This window comes from Henckelia pumila, chromosome 2, assembly GCF_033568475.1.
Source record: "Henckelia pumila isolate YLH828 chromosome 2, ASM3356847v2, whole genome shotgun sequence".
Taxonomy (NCBI): Eukaryota; Viridiplantae; Streptophyta; class Magnoliopsida; order Lamiales; family Gesneriaceae; genus Henckelia; species Henckelia pumila.
Window position 1 is genome coordinate 178,725,910 of NC_133121.1, and position 20,551 is coordinate 178,746,460.

The 20,551-nt window shown below is 36.7% G+C and overlaps 1 protein-coding gene across 1 annotated transcript; it reads left to right on the top strand.

Annotated features, from left to right (window-relative positions):
* Positions 1–15,605: 15,605 nt before the first annotated feature.
* On the top strand, positions 15,606–19,928 carry LOC140881567 (1,4-dihydroxy-2-naphthoyl-CoA synthase, peroxisomal-like). The gene is made up of 9 exons (XM_073286977.1): positions 15,606–15,995; positions 16,455–16,577; positions 17,865–17,966; positions 18,438–18,476; positions 18,590–18,688; positions 18,852–18,899; positions 19,158–19,253; positions 19,389–19,511; positions 19,623–19,928. The coding sequence occupies exons 1-9, from the start codon at positions 15,735–15,737 to the stop codon at positions 19,737–19,739; spliced, it is 1,008 nt and encodes a 335-aa protein (XP_073143078.1). The 5' UTR covers positions 15,606–15,734; the 3' UTR covers positions 19,740–19,928.
* The last annotated feature ends 623 nt before the right edge of the window (positions 19,929–20,551 follow it).

Genomic DNA, 20,551 nt, shown 5'->3' on the forward strand with positions numbered 1-20,551 from the left:
TAATTTGTGAAGCAACTATGATTAATAATTTCCGCTTGTGAATTTGTTAATTCGTAAGAACAACAATTGACTAGATTAAATACAACCGCTTGTGTTTGCATTGTTTATCTTCATCAATTTCATAAGTTTGAATGCTACCTTAAATTTAAATCTTGATCGCTTGCATCTTGATTGATTTATTGGTAAGGGTTAATTTAAAACGCTTGTGTCTAATTAACTAAAATTAAGGTGAGATAAAAATTAAATTTCCAATGAGGAATATTCAATGAGAATTAATTATTTTTAGAGAATCGATGATCGAGTGAATAACTTCAAGGGTGTAGTCGACCGATACCAAAACTCGTTAATTAATTGCTTTTCCATAATTTTAATTCTTGCATGCTAGTTAATAAAATTTATTTTATTTGCTTTTAATTTTAGTTAGTTAATTCCAAAATCCAAAAATCCTCTTTTATTTATTTTCATTATTTTTAAGAACACAATAAATTGCACCTTCCTTGTGGAAATGATTCTTACTCTCGCTACTACATATTTATTTAGTTGAACTGAGTTGGGTTAATTTGGGCGTGATATGACTAAGTGCTACCACCAATCCATTTCTACTCTCCCCCCTTCGAATCACATAAAGATCATCAAAACCACCTCCCAAACCAAAATCTCACCGCCTCTCTGCTCCTACCTCTAATTCTAAAGGGCAGGGGAAAAAGAAATTTCCCTCCATAAAAAATCCTAAGCTCCTTTCTGTCGCCCCTCTCCTAGTGGGGTCCCTGACTTCCCTTGGTTCTACCACCTACACAGCACTTTGTCTAAAGAAACAACTGAGGAGCTCCGCAATTTGAGGAAATCCTTTTTTTTTACACCATCTTACGCCCTCACGCGGAAGATATCCCTGATTGCCCTTACAAGGGTTTCTATACCTTTTTTTCTGGACCAAAGTCGCAGTGGTCTCTAATTCCCATTCCTCCCTTCTATATTGTTTTGTCCCAATTTTTTGAGGTCCTTGTCAATAAATTCCATCCCAATTCCTTTCGCATAATGGTAGCTACTTATATTTTATTTAAAATGAACAACCTGGTCATCACTCCTCTGATCCTCCATTACTTTTACTCTTGTGGCTTTAATGAGGGGGTTTTCTCTCTAATCTCTCGACTAAACTATCGTTTCTTGAATGATATTGCCTCATATTTGAAGGGGTTGAAAGGGCGATATTTCTTTCTCCAACCCCCGGTCTCTTTTACTTGTCAGACCGGATTTCTATCTCAACTTACTCCTCAACCCGAGCTCCCCCTAATTATAAGATCGAGGAACCTTACCTCCGCAGCCTAGATCTAGTAGGCCGGAAGAATTTCTCCTCTACTGTTCTGATATCGGGTGGCAATCTGAAGTCTTACGAGTTGAGTGCCCGGGCTGAGGATCCTACTGACCGGGTGATCGATGAGTTTGATGCCTCGGGTTCTCAACCTGGTAACTCCATTCATGAGAATCTTACTTTTAATAATTGTAATCTTGGTTTTTCTAACCCTTCTAGCCTTTTTCTGTTACAGACGCATCCGATATGATGAGAGAGGAATTCGCCAAAATAAGGGCCGAGAAGAAGGTTGCTGATAAACGAGCTCGGGCTACTCAGGAAAAAAATAAAGACTTAGCCATAACTGATAAGCCTGTAACATAGGTGAGCACCCAAGCCCTTGATTAGAATGTCCAGGATCAGGAATTAGTGCTATCTGATGGGCCCCTGGTGGAAAAAAAAGGCGGACCTACACTCGGGACTTCGCTCTTGGTTCCTCTCATTGCTCCTGTTCTGGGGACAACCTCTCAACTATCCCTGTCTCTCTAAGATCTTCAAGACTCATCTCCCCTCAATCGATGCAAGATTAAGGCTCATTCCAACCTAGATTCCATCATCCTTAGAGACTCCAAAGATGTCGCCCCGAGGTCCTCCCTTCTCCCGGGTCCTGAGAGGAACCCTTCGGAGCTAGCAACCACCAACTCCCCCCAAGCCATAGGGAAGTTGTTCCTTAGTGATTCTACGTGAACGAGCCCAGTCCGCCCTGGACCTTTATGATCAAACCCGTATCCAATTGGCCCAAGCCTGGTACCTCCATGAATCGGAGGTAACTGCTTGGAAGAAAAGCAACGAGGAGTTGTGGGCAGAGCTGGCTAAACTTAAAGCGGATTATGAAGAGTCCTAGGCAAAGATGGTCGAGGCTTGCCACGACAGAGAGGAGTTCAAATCCCAAATGGAGGCTGCCCAAGATCAAGCTGAGGCCGCCAAGGTAGAGTTCGATCGATCGAAGAAGCTGGCTGATGAGGCTGAATGGAGGACTACTTTCTTGGGATCCGCTGATTTCCAAAAGGCGATGGTCGATAAGGCCTTCAAATTCTTTGAGACAGGCTTCAACATGTGTATTGAATAAAGCCTTTGACTCTCTTCCCAGTTTTCTTAAGCTGGTCTTCTTCCAGTTTGCTTAATTTGGTCTTCTTCCAATAGATAGAGAAGACTTCCCTGACCTGGATAAAGCCATTGACTACCTTCCCAGGGAATCTGATGGAGATGAGAAATAAAAATTCTCCCTGGTGGCTGAATCTTCAGAAGTTGGGTCAATTGTAGAGCCCAGGCCCCATGAGGGAACTGTAGAAGTGACGGAGCCGATAGGTGATAGGGCAGAAAAACATTAGGAGTTATGTTTATGATGTAATCGCCTCCCAATATTAATGCACACCATTTTTCTGCTCTTATTTTTTACTGGTTATTAACTGTCGAATGTCCGTATATGCCACTATGTTTTTAAATGTCGTGATCATACATAACAAATACGATGGACAAAAGGTATTGAGGTCCTCATTCCCCTAATAAATCTTGGGAACTTATGTTCCTCGGGTCTTGAAAGATACCCGGGCCTTATGCCTAGGTTTTATATTGGGCCTGGGACTTATGTTCCCTGGGCATTCAGATAGTAATCAGGACATGGAACCTCCTGAATTTTAAATTAAATGCCAGGGCATGAAACTTCATGGGCTTTAAAGTAAAATGCATTTCAAAATAAGAACTGCATTCATAATATACAGCCACATATTATAAAAGATTATTTTACATATAGTATTTTTTTAGATGAAGTGTGTTTCAAGGTCTCTTGAGAGTCCGGCCTTGGCTATCTTCTAAATACCATGCATTACCTCCAACTCGGCATGTTACATTGTAGGGTCCTTCCCATTTTGCTTCCAACTTCCCGACCTCCTCTGCTGGACTAAATTTCTTTAATATCAGGTCTCTTATTTGAAACTCCCGGTGTCTAACCTTTCGATTGTATGCCTTCATCACCCGACTTCTGTAAGCTTCCATCTTTATGGAGGCTCACTCTCTCTTCTCTTCAATCAGATCTAATTCCTGTGGTCGGGTGTTTGATTCACTTGCCTGGTAAGCTTGGATTAGAGGAGAAATCTGTCCAATCTCCACTAGCAAAACGGCTTCAGATCCATATACTAGACTAAAAGGTGTTTCCCTGGTGGCTGTCCGAGGAGTAGTGCAATAAGCACACAACAAACTAGGAATCTCTTCTACCCAGTCTTTCCCTACTCCATATAGTCGGGTTTGGAGAGATCGGACGATGGTTCGGTTAGTCGCCTCTGTCTGCTCATTACTTTGGGGATAAGCTACCGAGGTGAACGTCTGTTTAATGCCCATCTCTAAGCACCAGTCTCTTATTGTTTTCCCTTGGAATTGCCTACCATTGTCAGAGATCAACTTTCTGGGAAGCCCGAAGCGACACACGATATTCCTCCATACAACTTTAATACTTCATCCTCCGTAATTTTTTCCAGGGGCTCGGCCTTCACTCATTTAGAAAAATAATCCACCGCTACCAGCACAAATTTCTTCTAGGCCCTGGCTATAGGAAAAGGCCTTACTATATCAAGTCCCCATTGATAAAAAGGGCAAGATTCCCAAACTGGTTGTATATCAGTAGTCGGTCTTCGAGAAATTCCCAAACCTCTGACATCCTTCCCACGATCGGGCAATTTGGGTTGAGTCTTGATGCAAAATAGGCCACTAATTACCTACCAATAGAATCTTCCTGGCTAAGCTCATAGCCCCTCCATGATCCCCAAAACATCCTTCATGCACCTCCCGGAGCACATAGTCTGTCTCATCTTCCGCCAAGCACTTGAGCAAAGGGCCCTGATTTTGGCAGATTTGTAATAAGTATGTAAGGGCTCTTTTACCACTTCTTGAGAGAAAGGGCTATTTTGAGTTTTAAATTGTCGAGACTCCCGAGAGCCTATCTCCTCCAACCTCTGTATTTTCTGCCGTAATTCCCTTAACTCATCGGCCACAGTAATGTCCATGGATTCCATATGTGAGACCTCTTCTTCTCTTTTCGACTTGTCCTCAGGGAGTGAACCACCCTGAGATTCTTCCTCCTCCCACATCTCCCTTTTCCTTCTCCTTCACTTGCTCATGTTTCTGCTTCTGCTGATGCTTTTGGGCTGTTAGTGCTCTCTGTACAACGGCACTAACAATTGCCTCGTACTGCTCAGCAATCATAGTGATGTTTTGTTGGGAACCTTCCGGAGGTGGTTTATGAACCATGTCTACGCTTTGAAACTCATGTTCCCACAGACAGCGCCAATGATGCGATGATCATAAAATAAAACACCCGAAAGAATGCAGAAGATGAATTAGTACCTATCGGATAAATCAATGGCTGGCAATGCCCGGGTAACGCCCATACTTATCTATCATTACTCTCCGTAATTCTTGAATGAAGCCCATACCCATCGCTTCACTTCACGCAACGTCCGGGTAATTATCATACTTATAATCAATCATTACTCTTCGTAATTCCTGGATGAGGCCCATACTTTTACTTCATGGTTTTTGAAATGACCCTTGTGAACAATGTTATTCCACGATAGTTTGACGTGTCCTCTTTATAACCACTAGAAATAGATAAGTCCGGCTATTCTACCACCTGAGCCCTTGTCTAACTTCTTCCCCAGTATCTCACACCATCCCAGGCATTTTCTGCCTAGACCATGCTCTTCTTCCTAAGAACAACCTCCCGGGTTCCTCTCATCGACTCGGGTTTGGTGATGGCCCGGGATATTTTACCGGGGTATCACCAAATACTATTTTCGTCGATAGTTGAACGTAACAAAATTGAATAAACTTTTTTTCGTCAGGTATGAGATATTCATACTTGGGGAATCGATTTCTAGCCTGGGATCAAAGTAAGAAGCCAAAATTTCTTGAAGGGAGTAAGGAAATTTTTGAGCTCCTATGGGAAGAGAGAATAGGGTCAACGACTGAGTAAAGAAGAGAGAGGTGAGATTATGCTTAACTAGATGTGTTACACCTGGAGGAAGCTGAGCCCTTGGATCATTGGAAGGACCTACATAAAAACATGTGGAGCTTTTCTGTTTTTATGTGCTCCTCCCTGATTCAAGGGTTATGCCATAGTCTCACTCGGGGAGAGGGTGGGTTTTTTTTTCTTATACTTACTAATGCTAGTAATTAGGATATGAGCGTGTGGCCAGACATTGAGCTTACGATCCTTTTAACCAAAAAATATATTTCCCTCAATTTAAGTTTAATTCGAAAATGGTACCCTCCATTGCGAATTTTTTCCTAGTTTCTAAGGACATGCTTGGTACAAGAGAATGAGGTGGGAATGGAATGAGCATTCTCATCTTATTCCCTATACTTATGCTTGTTTTGGTATTGGAATGGAAATGCACATTCTCATTAGTCATTTCATCCATTTTGGATGGAATGGTCATTCCCACCTCCCATTTCCATGTTTATATGCAATCTTTTTCATATTTAAATTATTTAAACTAATATTTACTTATATAATTATAACAATATATAATAATATATATATAAATAATAATGTTATTATTTTATTATTATATTAATAATAATATTTTTGTAATATTAATTATTAGTATTATGATTTATTATTATTATTATTTATGAAAGTATTAATAAAAAATATTATTACTTATTTATTACAAAAATATTATTATTATTTAATATTATTTTTAAAATAATAATTAATATTATTTATCTATTATAAAAATTAAATTAGTTAAACTATATAATGATAATTTTATAATAATTGATACATCTACAATATTAATAATAATAATAATAAAAAGCTTATGGATTACTATTATTTTGATTTATGTAGTTAAAATATGATTTTTTATTAAAAATTATTTCATTCCATTCTTTTTTCATTTCAATAGTAGCAATCGTTGGAATGAAATAAAACAATCATTTCATTCTCAATCTCATTTCATTCCTACCTTATTCCTTTTCAATGTACCAATAATGCCCTAAGTTTCCATTTATTAGAGCTTTCCATATTTTAAAAAAAAAAGGTTGACCCCGAAGGGGACCCCATTCCACATGAGTCAGAGGTCCATTGGCTCATGCGGAGGGTAAATCGAGGGATGTGCACGAGCGGCAGGGACCTGAAAGAGGGAGCACATGGCCCAATCCCCAGAGCATACCCCCCACAATATTTCAGCAGGGAATATGTTCCACACGAGGATCGAACCCGCAACGCTGGGGAATTTCTTCCCACGTCACCTCAGGCCTTACCAACTCGCCTATACCCATGTGGTTTGCCTTAGTCTTGATTCTCTTTGTCATCACTCATCTGTAACTCGTCTCATGAAAAATCTTTAAAACAAAATTTTCTTACTTATTCAAAGAAAAATTATTTAACTTTTTTGAACTATAAAACAGTTTTAATTTATACCTATGATAATAATATTTGAAGCTTATAAAACTCCAAAACCTAATTACAAACATTGGATCTAATTGTTGTTTACAAAAATATAGCAAAACACCGCCTAGAAGTATTGAATCAAAATGAAGCATGATTCATCAAGTACTGAGTAGTTACTGAGCTCTCATTCTTAATTAATCAAATGGGAAAGAAAAAAATTAATTTAATATTAATTTATACTTGAAGTCAATAAAATGGAGTTTAATTAATTAAATTATTCTTGCTAATTTTTGTCCAGTTTGGTAATTAAATATTAAATTATTAAAGGGAAAAAATCAATCTAGGGTGCTGACAGTCTTGAGTATAAAGTTGACTAATCAAATATGTTATTCCTATTTTATGTAATCCAAAGAGGAATATTTAACAAGATTACTGTTCCAGACTTCCAGCTCATTTTATCACTATCAGACTATCAGTACATGAATTGTAAAGGGAAAACCGAAAATATTTTTATAATTTAAAACTTAATTACATTGAGTTTACAACGATGGATTTGAATGTATTTGATTTCAAATTCATACCTCAAATCCATTTAGAATGAATGACATGAAATCCTTATGTTAGCTAAAGTATTTTTTTTTTTTGTTTCAATATCAAATACACTTCTCAACCTAGTCATTTTAAATCCATCAATCTAAATACAACCCTAAAGAAATACGAAAATTTAAGAAACCTTGTTTAAAAAAATCACACACTTATCAAATTAAATATATATTATACAACTATTACTATTATTACAGTTAAGCACGTAATAAAAACTAACTTTTGATTTGTTGGTGAAAATTTCATTATGTGATTAATTATATCTCTTATCTTCTATCATTTAAATTTCAAATTTTGATAGCTTTAATTTAACTTTTTTAAATATAATTTAATGCCCATTAAAATTTGATGGTATGCATCCGAGATCCGAGTCCAATCTAAGCTCAAACAAGTACGAAGGTGAACCTAAAACCATCAAAGAGTGTTAGATGGGACCAGGAGAGTGTCCGAACGTTGTCCATTCGATGCTCAAGTCAAATACGTGAATGAATAAGAAAAAAGAGGAGCTTTGGCGCCCCTCGAATGGACGTGAATGAACTGCAAATGAAGTGAGCAAACTCATATTTATAAAAGGTAAGGTAGGGGATCATGTGCGTCTAGGTCACACGCCTGTCATTCAAGGCTCGTTCTCCCGAGACAACCCAAGACACAAAGCCGAGCTTACCTACCCTAGGAGTCACCTACCCTAAGGTTCGCCCTCAGGAGATTCGCCCACCTTGGGCGAGCCCCTCCACCACTTTTTTCCTCTACACTTCCCACATCCAATATCACATCCCTATTCTATATTGTCATAAGCTATTGACTCATCCTAAGGACCCCCGTGGCTAGGGTCCAATTTGATGGAACTCTTCCTCGCGCCTCGAGAGAAACATGATCCTCCTTTTAAAAATTTCCTTCATGGGTCAATCATATCCCTTAAAATGATATCGAACCTTAGTCCTTGTTTGTGTGCCTCTATTAGGCTCAAACATTTTGTAACGCCCCACTGTATCAAGACGGGTCTTTTCAGCGTGCTTATGTCCTCACTCACACGCACCCTGAGAAACTTCCCAGGGGGTCACCCATCCTATAATTGCCCTAAGTCAAGCACGCTTAACTTTGGAGTTCTTATGTGATGAGCTCCCGAAAAGAAGATGCACCTTCTTGATATGAATAGTACATATGAAATCTTTTAAGCCCTCCTCAACTATGTAGTCCCATACCTACACAGTCTCAGAATCCCTCTCATTCCGGCACGGGATCGGTTCATTCATGTCTCCCTCCGCCTAGAAGCCTACCAGGAGCCGCTCATTGTCCGTGCAACCTCTTGGCACCGGCGATCACTCCCTGCCTCTTCAGCCCCGGGCGTCACATGCCCACCAGCTTCCGCTTGGTTCGTCCCCGAACCATACCGTACTAAGAGAGGTCGGCTCTGATACCATTCGTAACGCCCCACTGTAGATTTCAGCCTCCATAGCCGATTTATTCAAGAAAAATTCGAGTTCTTCGTAGGTCCGTCGTCCCGGAGTCGTTCACGCGGTCTAGCTTCGTTTTAAAAATCAAAGGCATGTCTAAAACTTTTATTTGACCACCATATAAGCTACTATTCATGCATGATATTTTTATTTCAGAATTATTCATGAATATTTCGAATTCTATGGGAGTTTTGGTTGCTTGTTGCATAATTTGGTGGACACATGGTCATACTCACGTTTTTTAACCAACATGGTTCGGTCCAGAGGTTGTGGCTCGGTCAAGGGGTGTCCTAGGGTGCCTAGGGTCGAGCTGGGTCCAGTGGTTCGAGCCATGCATGGCCAGGAGAGGAGCTGGTTCAGAACAGGTCCTAGGGTGCGCAGGTTGAGCGATGTTGGGAGATTGGGTCGTTCTCGGTCCATAAGGCGTTTTTTAGACTGATTCCAGTTGGGTTAGAACCACAAGACATAGGGGAAGGTAATCCAAGTTGTGCTCCGGCCAGTGGTGGCCGGAGCTGGGCGGCCGAACGGTCGGAAGTCCGGCGTCGCGCGCAGGACGCGAGCAGATTAAGGGATAGATGTTTTTGCTTCGTTCTCCTTCGTTAGGGATCGGTTTGGGCTGGTTTTTAGCTTGTTGGAAACGTCTTGAAGAGGGCTAGGGGTAGGTGGTGGTGCTCCGGCCAGGGGACGGCCGGAGCACGGCGGCAGCAGCCCCGGAAAGCTGCTGCTCGCACGGCCAAAGGTAAGGAGAGGAGGGGGGATCGGGTTGGGGGTTCTGGGTGGTTCCGGGTCGGGTCAGGGTAGTGGGTCGGGTCAGTAGGGTCTAAGGTCGGGTCAGGTAGGTCCGGGTCCGGGCTAGGTGGGCCGGGCTCGAGTATTTTAATTTTAAAATGTTTAATGTTTTAATGGGTTTTTGGGTCATTTAATTAGAAATAAAATTATTTGGGCTTCCAAATAATTTTATTTGGGCTTTCAAAATTATTTTTAAGTTAGCCCAATAATTTTTATGGGCTCGTAGGCCCACAAGAATTTTTGGGCCAGTCAGTGGATTTTGGGCCAGTCTAGAGTTTTATTGGGTTTAAGTTAAGTAATTGGGCTTAAATATTTTATTTAGGTCAAGTTAAGTTTAATTAAGTTATTTGGGCTAAAATATGATTATTGGATTTTATTTAAGTTTAATGGGCTTAGAGTGAGTGATCAGCAGTCTGGACCAATCCATGAAAATAAATTAAGTCCGGAATATATATTTAATTATTTTTATGCATGAAGTCTATTTTAAGTAAAAGTATATTTATTATTAAAATTAATTAAATATATATTACGGACAAATTTTCAGTGCATGCATACATGAAATATTTTATGATGTGTTTATGATTAAGAATTGAGCATGAAAAATATTTTTATGGAAATTGAAGTGATGTGACAGCATAGAAGTGGTTTTACCACTGACACAGAGGTAGTTTTACTACCGGCATAGAAGTGGTTTTACCACTGGCACAGAGGTAGTTTACTACCAGCATAGAGGTGGATTTATCCACCGCCACGTACGATGGTTTCTAGACTGATCAGTCGGCACGGTTATTAGTCACATTCATGGATATGACCATACTCAGTTTTTATGATTATGACATGCTCAATTATGTTATGTATGATTAGTTATGATGTATGTACGACTAATGATGAATAATTTTTATGATGCATTTATTTTAAGATCATGCATGCATGTCCACGTAAGTTATATGTATTAGTATGATTATGTGATGCATTATTTTAAACCTCGTTATCAAGGATTAGACATGTTGAGCCTCTAGGCTCACTACGCTTATATGGTGCAGATGAGTATGATGATGTCTATGTAGCTCCTACCGGTGGCGAGGACGTATGAGCGAGCATGGCAGTGGACCCCGTGACCGTCGCAGTTATTTAGATTATTGCATTGAGTTTTGAAACATGATTTATTTTATTATTGTTTTCGCGTATGAGATTTTTCAGCAGTATTGTTTATTATTTTAAATTGATGCATGAAACATTTTTAAGGATTTATTTATTTAATATTTTTTTTAGGTTACTTAAGAAAAGTATGTTATTTTTATATACATATATGTATGGGCGTATATGTATAGTATATAGCATAAAAAAAAAGTTTTTCCGCATTTATTAGTAGTTGGGCGTTTCACATTTGATGGGTCAACTCGTGGGTATTATATGTTGGAAAATTGTGAATGAATTGTAGTGAGAAATAGCTTGTCTTACATTGAAAGAATACCAATGTATTTCTCTTCTTAAATAATCCAACTTGAGATTATGGGATTGGGCCCTTAGGGCACCGAATGTTTTATAAAGGGGCAAGACGCTAGTCGATGTAACACGCGCACGCGGCCGGCCGGCTCGGCTTGGCGCGGTGGGGTGGGGTCTTATGATATTTATTATTATTTTATGGTGTACACCACCACTCACGAAGGCAAAATATTCATGCCAGCCAGAAATTTTGCTGCTCGAGCGAGCATCCAAAAGATTGTCTAGCAGGACGTCTGCCGCTCGAGCGATGAAAACTTACCGCTCGAGTGCGCCGTCTGCTTTTCAAAAAGACACGTCTTTTTAAGAGTTTATTTTGTCATGGGTTGCATTCTTAGGCCATAAGACATGTTCTTTTGGATTCAGTCTATATATATGACTATTATAAAGCAGAAAAGAGACACTCTGAAATCTGATAACATCAAACGTCAGATTTCTGCTTTTCTAAAAATTCTCCCCTCTCTCACAAAAGAAAGTTGCTGCGTATTTTAGTTCGCTGAAGTTCGAGATATTTTTAGTGCTGATATATCTCGTTCGCAAGTCGTTGTATCTTAGAGACGATTGCCGCCAACGTTGAGCATTGTTAACGGACAATTTCGTCTTGCAGATAGAGAGAATCTCTCGCCTTGACTAACTAGTTGTTCGTTGTTGCTGTTGTTGTTATCTTGTTCAGAATTCGGAATACTTCTTAATAAACAATCGCAAGACAAAATTTGTGTATTTCTTGGATTTTGAATATGTCTACCGTTCCATTCACCCCGCTCGCTTCCGCCCCTACTACCGCTCGAGCGAGCAACAATCTTCATGCGGACCAAAAATTTTGCCGCTCGAGCGGCAAAAACTTACCGCTCGAGCGAGCATCCAGAAGATTTTCTAGCAGGACGTCTGCCGCTCGAGCGATGAAAACTTACCGCTCGAGCGCGCCGTCTGCTTTCCAAAAATACGCGTCTTTTTTTGAGTTTCTTTTGTCATGTGTTGCATCCTTAGGCGATAAAACATGTTCTTTTGGATTTAGTCTATATATATGACTGTTATAAAGAAGAAAAGAGACACTCTGAAATCTGATAACATCAAACTTCAGATTTCTGTTTTCTACAAATTATCCCCTCTCTCACAAAAAAAAATTGCTGCGTATTTTAGTTCGCTGAAGTTCGAGATATTTTTAGTGCTGATATATCTCGTTCGCAAGTCGTTGTATCTTAGAGACGATTGCCGTCAACGTTGAACATTTTTAACGGGAAATTTCGTCTTGCGAATATAGAGAATCTCTCGCCTCGACTAACTCATTGTTCATTATTGTTGTTGATTGTAGTGAGAAATAGCTTGTCTCATATTGGAAGAATACCAATGTGTTTCTCTCCTTTTTAAGGCACCAGATGTTTTGTAAAAAGGCAAGACGCTAGTCAATGTAGCGCGCGCGCGGTCGGCCGGCCGGCCGGCTCGGCTCGGCTCGGTGTGGTGCATGATGTGCAATGAGGTGAGGTGAGGTGAGGTGAGGTGGGGTGGGGTGGGGTCTTATGATCCTATTATTCTTTTTGGATAAAATTTAGTTAAAATAATATTTATTATTTTATGGTGTACACCACCACTCACGAAGACAGAAAATCTGCCTCGAGCGAGCAACAATCTTTATGCGGGCCAGAAAGTTTGCCGCTCGAGCGGCACAAACTTACCACTCAAGCGAGCATCCAGAAGATTTCCTGGCAGGACGTCTGCCGCTCAAGCGGTGAAAACTTACCGCTCAAGCACGCTGTCTGCTTTCCGAAAAGACACGTCTCTTTTTGGGCTTCTTCTATCATAGGTTGCATCCTTAGGCCATAAGACATGTTCTTTTGGATTCAGTCTATATATATGACTGTTATAACGCAGAAAAGAGACACTCTGAAATCTAATAATATCAAACGTCAGATTTTTGCTTTTTTACAAATTCTCCCCTCTTTCACTAAAGAAAGTTGATGCGTATTTTAGTTAGCTGAAGTTCGAGTTTTTAGTGCTGATATATCTTGTTCTCAAGTCGTTGTATCTTAGAGATGATTGCCACCAACGTTGAATACTGTTAACAGACAATTTCGTTTTGCGGATAAAGAAAATCTCTCGCCTCGACTAACTAGTTATTCGTTGTTGCTGTTGTTGCTGTCTTGTTCAGAATTCAGAATACTTCTTAATAAACATTATAATATTTTCATGGATCACACGCAATGTGCAATGTGTGTGTCATAACATGCTAGTATTAATCATACATGTTTTTAAAATAAATATTAATTTACTATTATTCTTTTGCCTTTCCCCAATTTTTGGGGCACCATTTAAAATAAATACTGGTACGAATTACATATTAGTACCTAAACCCCAAGATTCATGCATGCTGCTTCAAAGTCAATCTTTCATTAACTGAAGAGAAACTTTATTGATATTTTGTTTTTTGAATAAATTTTTTTTAAAATTTTTATATATAATATATGAAAAATAAAAATTTTACCCGATAAGCACCATATGAATATATCAAGGACAATTACAATTATCGTCATGCAGATTTATCCTTCTGCTATTTAATTCGATCATCTAAATTGTTAAATTGCAGTCTTGTTTCGAAAACTTTGGTCATTTTTTTGACATAACGCTGACTTGAGTCGACATGACACTCACATGTGCATTGACATAACGGTAACTTTTAATGAAAATAAGTAAATTAAAATATATAAAGTTGTCAAAAATTAAAAAATACGTTACTAAAACAGAGTTTTATTGCATAGCGATTTTACTCGTACATCAAACATATCATGAGTATTATGAATAATGCTGCATTAAATACCCTCAACTTTTGAAGCTCCAAGATTCATGCTTCTTCACATTGAGTCAAAAACGAAGGCCACAATTTTTTAAGACAAAATTCCAAAGTAAGTACCAACTGCTAACCTTGTATGGCATTGGGGGCTGACCATGAAAGGGGCCAATCAAATACATATTTTAGCCGTCTCGTTGGACTAAATAAAGAATAATATGTTATTAGTCCATTTCAAGTATTTGGAATTTGGATTTTAGTTCGCTTGCATTTTAGACTGACAGTATTTTAAATCAAATAGTACTTTTAAACCAATATAATTCTAATTAAAAAACACTGTGTCGAAAAAAATATACAAGAAGAAATAGGTCTTATAGAAGCTCATTTTGTGAAGGAAAACATTTTCCGGGTGTTAAATTATTATTTTACCCTTGAGTTACATAAAAAAAGGGGGGAAGCCAATAGATATTATCAATAATCAATAATAAAATAAACACAAAATCTCCAACGAGACAACTCACGGGTCAATTTATGAAAAAAATATATTTTATTTGACTCGATCTGTAAAAAAACATTATTATTTATGAACAAGTATTACTTTCATTATAGATATGAACCAAATCGACTCATATCACAGATATAACTGTAAGACCATATTAGAAGAAACTTACTAATAAATAATAACCCTATTATATTTCACTTAATAGGGTTATTGCACCTCTAAGGTTAGAAGAAACTTACTAATAAATGGTTATTAGTATGTTTGGTTGGATTATTAATAATTCTTGTATAAATTTCTCTTGTATAATCCTACGTTCTTCTCATCATATTATTTATCCATTTATTAATTATAATTTTATATCAATCAAATCATTAATTATTTATATTACATCAATCAAATCATTAAATTTAAATTACTATATTATCCCTAATAAATAATATTATTTATATTTTATTTATTGTTAAAAGGATAAAATGATAATGTATCATTTTTATATAAAATTTAGTCAATGAAATCAAATCAACTATAATCTATCAATCAAATCAAATATTATATTCACTATCATTTCTTATTTATTTTTTATTACAATATATTATTTATTTATATATTATTTATCACATCATCCGTACCAAACATAATTATTTATACATATTAACCCAACATGGGAAAAACCCAATAATACTCAAAATTGGGAATCTCGAGACAGCCCATAAATTTTTCATAAGAATTTCAATTTAATCAATATACAAGTATACAACAACACAGTGTTCCAATGTGAGGCAATCCCATTACCCATATTAAAATAGTAGAATACTCCCGATAACAGGGTCATACGTTTTAGTAAAATTATATTGCAGACGTTCGATTCTATTATTAGTATCAAAATCAAAATAATACGTTTAATTCTCACGAATCATGAAGAGTGTGATTATTGAGATAATACTCATTGGTGTGGTGCATTAATTGTTCTGATTTAGAAAGTAATCGAAACGTGATGTATTAGCTATAAAACGTCTTTTTAATATATTTGTTAATATAGTATTTATATTTTAATTTTAAACTTCTTAAAATTTATAACACCAATTATAATAATTTAGATCATAGTTTTAAGCAAATAAATCAAACTAACAAAATGAGAAGGGGTATTATGGTAATTCAAAGCCTGCAAAACAATTTCCAATTTACACCAAAAATAATAGCTTATCCTATCTTCATCATCTTCTCCGCTATAAATACTCCCATTGAAGCACCAGCAATTGCACTGCACTGCAATCCTCCCCAAGAATTCAGAACCCTTTAATCCAATCCCCCCAAACACTCTTTTTTAACCAAACACTTGATCCAAGAAGATTATTATTGCAATGGCAGGATCAATCACAGGGAGTGATGTTATGGCAGTGAACAGGAGAATGGCCTCCGTCGCGGGCCATCTGATTCCGGATCAGGCCCGGCCCGGTAACGGCGTAGCCCTGTCGAATTGCAGCTCCGGGCTGAATGATTCGTATCACAGGGTGCACGGAGAGGTTCCCACACACGCCCCGCAGTGGAAGAGGTGCAATGACTCGGAGAAAGAGTTCACCGATATCATCTACGAGAAAGCCGTCGGAGAAGGCATTGCTAAGGTTACTTGTGTTTTCTTATCGCAATCGAGCTGAGCTACTCCCCACCTGCTCGAATGTGGAGTTGGAGGGGAGCTAAGTATTTTATCGAGATGAGTTCGAGCTATATAAGATGTTATTGAGCTCGAACTTGAGCTTGACCTGTTATTATTTTGATCGAGTGGAGCGTAGTAGAGTACAATCGGAGGGGAGCTAACTATTTTATCGAGTCGAGTTCGAGCGTGAGATATAATATGTTATTGAGCTCAAGCTTGGTTTGACCTGTTATTATTTTGATCGAGTCGAGTGTAGTAGAGCACAAATGAAGTTAGTATAATAACTTGGCTTCTTTTGAATTTTTGGTCGTTTTTTTATAGGATATTGCTTGACATGATCGATGTTATATGTGACATTTGATGTTATCGCTATTATTTTCATTTAATAGACGAAATTTAATTTATATGATTTTGGTGGTATTATTAGATCACGATCAACAGGCCAGAGAGGAGGAACTCATTTAGGCCTCAAACCGTGAAGGAACTAATGCGTGCGTTCAATGATGCAAGGGATGATAACTCTATTGGAGTCATCATATTCACTGGAAAGGTACCCATCAATTTTCATTGGATGTCTCTATGTCTAACGAAAAATAATTTCATGAAAACCGACGATTTCATAGGTTAATTTTGTGAGATGAATCACGAAAAAAATCATTTTTTTATATATTACTTTTTAATGTAAATATAAATCAAATCGATATATATCACCACGGATATTGATTTGTGGTATCGACTTACTGAAATAATTTATCTGCCAAGTTGGACACATTCTTGGATTTAATTTTAATTTTAATTGAATAAAAATATATAGTTTCAAAAAAATATGTCATAGCGGGGAAGGAATCCAACATTTGCCGGTGGCTTGACGCAGATTCCACCTTCATTTATTCATTGGAAGACCCCAAACAGGGCCCGATAAGTAAAAGTCATTGGTGGTGACTTATATATTTATATATAAAATAAAATAAATATATATTATAATATATATAATATAAATATAAATATAATATATATTATAATATATATAATATAAATATAAATATAATATCTATATATATATATATATATATATATATATATATATATATACTATTAATTAAGTGAGAGGGGTAAATAATAACTAACTTTTGGTGAGTTTTTTTTAATATGCCAATAATATCCTTAATTAGTCTTTTTTGTTTTCTAAATTTTTATTTATCTTTTTTTACAAATATTTTTATTTTATAATTTAATTAAAAATATTTAGAAAACAAAAATAAATTAAAAAATAAAATTATGATTGTATGAGCACGCAACGCGTGCTCCGAAACGCTAGTATATATAAACGTTTGTGGTGGTTTGTATAATTATTAATTATTATCTGAACATTTATTCATTGTTTGACTAACATAATATATTTTGTAGAAATGAGTGACAAGATATATGGTTGCCTAATTCTTTTATAATAATTAAGTAGACGATGTAGTATATCTGTTTTTTTTTGTTTTGAAAAAAAAAATGAAAAAAAAAATGGGGAAGAAAAAGTCCGCCCTTGTTTGTAAATTGTATTTAAGCAACATTTTTATTCAATTAACACATATATACAATGAGTAAAGTCTTTTTTGAGACAGTCTCGTGACTCTGTATGTGTAATATAGGTAAAAAATAATAATTTAAATTGATATAAAAACTAATATTATTTTATGAATCCAATCAAATTATAGACTTGTATCATAAAATTGATCATACAATATCATAAGAGTTTTGTGATATGTAATACAATATTGGATTGGAGAACCATTTTAATAGATCCTAATAAATTATAGATATGTGGTTCGTGATTATAATGTTGCAGGGAACCCAAGCGTTTTGCAGTGGGGGAGACCAGTCATTCAGAGGCAAGAATGGCTATGCTGATTACGACGATTTTGGTCGCTTGAATGTTTTAGATTTACAGGTTAAATTCGTCGTCCATGTTGCTCAGTTTAAACATATCTTTTTTTATTAGTACTTGCAGACATGGTATACGCGTTGCGATTGTAAAAAAAACTGACGGGAAAGAAACTGACGAGAAGGGAGAGAAAAAAAAATGACGGAAAGGGAGATGATAAAAGGGGTCATGTAAGCAGTTGAGAAGATTGGAAGAAGATGGGGGATTTAGTTTTTGAAATGAAATATGTGAAAATAGAACAATTGAACGGTTGGAGTGGTTTGAGAGAAAAAATATGGGAGAAACATAAATTACTAAGTAATTTGTCCATATTGAATTCTATCCATCCAAAGTCTTGGGGGACAAGAAAAAGAAATTTTGGTGTCCTCCAGAGTAGTTATTCCAGCATGCTCTTTTTTTATATAAAATAGTAAAGATACGTATATAAATCGCGAATTTTATGTGTTTGATTGTTTCAAACTGATATTCATGATATAGGTGCAAATTCGTCGCCTTCCAAAACCGGTGATTGCGATGGTAAGATTTATCGATATATTTTTGGGGTTTTTCATGATATTTACGTCTCATAAAATTTTATTTGGTAACGAAATAAAATGGTTTGGTTTTTTTAATGATTCTATAAAAACCAGGTTGCGGGTTATGCAGTTGGGGGTGGACATGTGCTGCATATGGTTTGCGACATAACGATCGCAGCTGATAATGCTGTTTTTGGCCAAACAGGGCCTAAGGTAATTACTTTTATTTTTAAATCGAAATAGAAAATTATCAAATATTTGAACTTATAAATAAATGTCATAATCATAATTTATACCTTTACCAAACCTATTCAATGTCTATTTTACGGATTATATTTCAATTTCAAGAAGCATGAATGTTAGTGTAATTTTGTAGGTTGGAAGCTTTGATGCTGGTTATGGTGCTTCCATAATGGACCGTTTGGTGAGTTTGTAGACTTAAATATACATAATTTTGATATGTTGTCTACTTATTGGTGGGTACCACGAAATGTTCGCATGAACATTTTGAAAAAATTTAATGTAACACGTTTTTCGATACCTAAAAGTACGTGTGAGTAGAAAACGAATCTTAGCGCAAAAATCCTTCTAACATTAATATATATAATAATAATATGTTTCCTAATATTAATATTTCTAAATGTACTTACATTTTAATGCAAATTTACATGTATTTTGGCAGATTGGACCAAAGAGAGCTCGTGAAATGTGGTTCATGTGTAGGTTCTACAAAGCTGATGAGGCAGAAAAAATGGGACTTGTCAACATTGTTGTCCCAGTAAGTTACTCTACACTAAAACGCAGAAATATTAATCGTAGGATCCAGCGTTTATCGCCATTTTATGGTTAACTCGAATCCAAGTCATACTAGAACTTGATTTAGGAATTAATGATTCAAAAAAATTTCTCGCAGCTAGAGAAGTTGGAGGAGGAAACAGTTAAATGGTGCAGAGAGATAATGAGGAACAGCCCGATGGCGATCCGCGTCCTGAAATCAGCTCTCAATGCAGTCGACGACGGCCATTCTGGACTTCAGGTATATATCTCCTTTTTCTTGAACAATCACAGTCCATAAGACTAATCGAACTCGAATCGAACTGGAACAAAAACAGTCAAAATCTTAATATGTTACTTTAATTTCTTGTAGCAAATTGCTGGAGACGGGACCCTTCTGTTTTACGGCACGGAGGAAGGCTCGGAGGGGAAGAACTCATACTTGGAGCGCAGAAAACCAGATTTCTCAAGATTCCCACGTCTGCCTTGATCTTAAAATTTACTTAGATATGACAAAATTTTAAGCTTTATGGGATATGAGTTTTGTGTGACAATTTGAGAAATAAGGTGTGCAAACCATTCTATGTATTGTGTTAGCTTGTAATTTTCATCACAAATCCTCTATCCACTCGTCTTTTATTTCTAGGCATTTTTGTTCTATTTGGAACCATTTTGTCAACACGTTGAGACCATTGGATTTAACACGAGGGTAAACATATCACGACTGAAAATATTCAACTATATACAATATCATTACATACAAATGCAAACAAATATGGTAAGGTTGATGGACGAACCTAGCTTGTGGCATAATATTACCGACGAAAGAATTGAATCTCTTGTGCTAACATCTCATCAACCAGTGTAAAAGAAATAGAGCCCGCGGGTTACGAGCTTGTATCGGTTGGACTCAAAACAATATTTTATTTCCTTTTGGAATTGAAATATTTGAACTAAATTAACTTTTTCTAAGCTTTAATATTTTAATGTTGTACTATAATTATAAAATGATGCTATATGTACACAAAAAATTATACATTGGATTACACGTTGCACTTGAATTTACATAAATATCCTTGATGTATTTTGAAAATAGTTTTTTTCAAATAAAATGGAGGGATAATTTTGTAATTTCATGTGCATTGTGTAACCCGATGTGTAACTCAATGTGTACATGTAGTCTATGACCGCACTTTTAACTACATAGCGTTTAACATCGGTTTTACAACCCTAATTAACTACGTTTTTCCACCGTAGTCTTTCAGCGTTTTTGTTATAGTGCGGGTTACGAGCTTGTATCGG

Coding starts and splice junctions, on each gene's coding strand:
- LOC140881567 (XM_073286977.1), top strand. CDS start 15,735: ATGGCAGGATCAATCACAGGGAGTGATGTTATGGCAGTGAACAGGAGA. Junction 17,967..18,437: donor TGAATGTTTTAGATTTACAG/GTTAAATTCGTC, acceptor TTCATGATATAG/GTGCAAATTCGTCGCCTTCC. Junction 19,254..19,388: donor TTGTCAACATTGTTGTCCCA/GTAAGTTACTCT, acceptor AATTTCTCGCAG/CTAGAGAAGTTGGAGGAGGA.